Genomic DNA, 3,071 nt, shown 5'->3' with positions numbered 1-3,071 from the left:
CCATACCAAACAGTCCCACCCCCCCACACACACTCCTTGAAGTAAGAAACAGCAGAGGAAATCCAGGACGACAGCTCCTCCGTAAAGGAAAGGTCAAGACGGGTAGAGTTGATCTGGACGATGGCGGCCCTCAATTCGTGAAGCATCTGTTCAAACTCAAAGGTCCAGTTCTGTAAAATGAACTGTGAAAGGCTTTTAGACAAATTAGCTGCTTTAGTAAAATTTTCATATAATGGACCACAAGCATCTGCGAAAAATGCTCTCTTATTGGTTTGAGAGCCTCCTGTACATATAGTTGGCATATAGTAGGGCTATTGGCCATATCCTGCCGCAAAACCTTCCATTGAAATCACTTATCAGGCTCCATTTTCATTATCAGATGTCTCTAGTTGGGGGAGGATTCTGCCCTTCATATCTCTCACCGAGTGACATAGCTCAGCCTTGTGGTAGTCTTTGCCACAATGAGAACAAAGAGTAGGGGGAGCCCTCTCTGTTGACTTGCAGTCCTTTTTTTAGGTGTCCCGGCTTTCCACATTTAAAACAGACTCTTTTACCAGGCCCCTTAAAGGGGCGCCTCTGAGATTGTAAAATAGCAGCGGCCAGTCCTGCATTGCTAAGAGGTCCTCCAAGTTCCCTACAAACTCTAAGCCAATCTTGTAGCCCTTTATTTTTTTCTAGGGGCTATAGCTGCATGACATTCTTGGGTGGCCTGCTCAAAAATAAGTTGCTCAATAAGAGGCGCGGCTGTTTCAGGGTCGCCAAAAATGTGCCCTGCCGCCTCTGTCATTCGTGCCACAAAATCTGTAAAAGGCTCCTGGGTTCCTTGAATAATCTTAGTGAGTTGGTTATTTACTTCTCCTTTTCTGGAAAGTGCTTTCCATGCCCTAATGGCTGTATCAACAATTTGCCGATATGCACCCCAATGATAATCTGTTTGATTGGCGGCAAACCGCCCTTGGCCAGTCAAGAGATCGAAGGTCCATTGTTGCTGTTCTGGAGTCAAGGTCATAGCATTAGCCCTGGCCTGCTCCTGAGCTGCCTCATGCCAAAGGGCTTTCCATTCCAAATATTGGCCCATGCTGACAAGTGATGCCTTTGTAACCGTCTGCCAGTCAGCTGGGGTCATGGCAGTCATAGCCAGCCTATCCAATTGAGCTAGAGTGAAATTAGCTGTTCCTCCATATTTTCGGACTGACTCTGCCAATTCTTTTATCTGATTGTACTCTACAGGTGCGTGCACCCGTCCTCCCTCTGCTCCTTCTAAGACAGGGTAGGCAAGGCGTAGCTTTCTCTTTACCTTTTCTGGGAGGAAAGAGAAGGCCTTCGGACGCACCTCATAAGGAGGGGGCACCGAAGGGGCCACCGGCGAGGGGGCCACATAGGGCTGCCATTTTTTGACCTCTTTGTTACTCAGGGGATAATCATCAGGATGATATCTCTCCTCCTTGTACCTAGCCGCTTCCTCCTCTAAGGCGGCTTCTTCCTCCAGGTCTAAACCTTCATCTTCTGAGCTTTCAAATTTATCAGAACTACTAGTAAAACTATCAATATTTAAAGCCTCAAGTTCCCGTAAAGGGTAGACATTAGTACTAGTATTCCCTTTTTTCTTATTACAGGTGTGGGACCTTTAGGGTCCGATGTAGACACCCCCTTGTCCTTAGACATACGGGGGGGGGGTATTTTCCTTGACTGGGGCTGTATTTTTCTTGCGCGCACCTCTCACTACGCTCAGTTTCTGACATGCTATCCTGAACTTCTTCTAAGACACCTTGTCCTTCGGGTAAGACCGCCTGACAGGCTTCATCCTCCAAACAGTTCTTAACAAGCTTCCAGATGGCCTTGGTCCCTTGTCTTAGGTCTCCTTTGACTAGTTTTTTATCGAGGTCTCTACCCAATTTATTTCATGAGGCATGAGTCAAAGATCCAGAGCAGATGTACCAAGGAGCTACCCGATCTATTTCCTTAACAAAATTTTTCAGTGTCCGATGAGCGATCTTAATATCTCTTTGCTTCAGCACCGACTGTAAGGCCATAATGACAGACTGTGAGGAGCCCATGATGGCGAGCAGGCACCTGCGGCTTATCTACGTCCGCCTTACAAGTGCGAAAGTACAGTCCGCGCGTGGTTCTTTTATCTACAAGAGGCTGAAGCACGTACCAAGGTACTGCCGCTTATCTACGTCGGACTTAACGTACTTAGCAGTTATAACGGTGAAAGCAAAGCATCCCCAAGAATAAAATCAAAAGCGCACCCACAACGATCACCAAGGCCTCCACACTACCCTCCCAAGGCGGTGAAAGGTCCAATCCGAAATCCAGAAAAGACATACCTCTCTGAGCGTACCTACCTGCAGTTTTGAATCCTCCTTGAATCCAAGGGGTCTCCGGCAGTGCTGACGATGTTGGGTTCCCGGGTTTTCGGCACCAGATGTCCCGCGCTACCATCTCGCCAGCAAGAATGATGCGACACACTCAGGATCCTTCTGCAGAAAAGCTTTAATGCATCTTGAGAGGGAGAGCATAAGCTTACAGAGCGGAGACCCCAGGGGAAGAAAACCCAGCCCTTAAATAGGTTAATGGTCCTCGCCTAGGACGTGTCATTCCCTGATTGGCTGCAGCTAGTCAGCCCTTATGAAGCTAGGGAAGAGGCAGAGAGCTAGGGATGGAAATTTACCACGCACATGCGGGCTAACTTACTTGTTGGTTTGGCGCTAATGGATGCAGGCGCCATCCTATAATGGAGTATGTGGGGGTGGCTCCCCACACTTTTCCAATTCACAGCAATCAAACTAACACCATTTTCCCCATGTCTAATAAAAACCTTAATCTAGCTGTGAGGGTGTCTTAGTTAGAGTTTCTATTGCTGCAACAAAAAACACCATTACCAAAAGCAAGTTGGGGATGAAAGGGTTTATTTGGTTTTCATTTCAGCATTACTGTTGATCACTGAAGAAAGTCACGACAGGAACTCAAACAGGGAAGAATCCCGAAGGAAAAAACTGATTCAGGAGACTGGAAGGGAGCTGCCCACTGACTGTTCTCTTACAGAACCCAGAACCAGTAGTCCGGGT

At 47.5% G+C, this 3,071-nt stretch overlaps 1 protein-coding gene across 1 annotated transcript; it reads right to left on the bottom strand.

The window, feature by feature from the left end:
• Positions 1-356: 356 nt before the first annotated feature.
• On the bottom strand, positions 357-2,057 carry LOC101998285 (igE-binding protein-like). The gene is given in 4 exon segments (XM_026778639.1): positions 357-512; positions 514-672; positions 674-1,625; positions 1,939-2,057. Coding segments are annotated over 4 exon segments (1,386 nt in total).
• Positions 2,058-3,071: the final 1,014 nt, after the last annotated feature.

The sequence above is a fragment of the Microtus ochrogaster genome, chromosome 4 (assembly GCF_000317375.1).
Source record: "Microtus ochrogaster isolate Prairie Vole_2 chromosome 4, MicOch1.0, whole genome shotgun sequence".
NCBI lineage: Eukaryota > Metazoa > Chordata > Mammalia > Rodentia > Cricetidae > Microtus > Microtus ochrogaster.
Note: the sequence above shows the minus strand (reverse complement) of the source record. Positions and strands in the feature narration are given on the sequence as shown.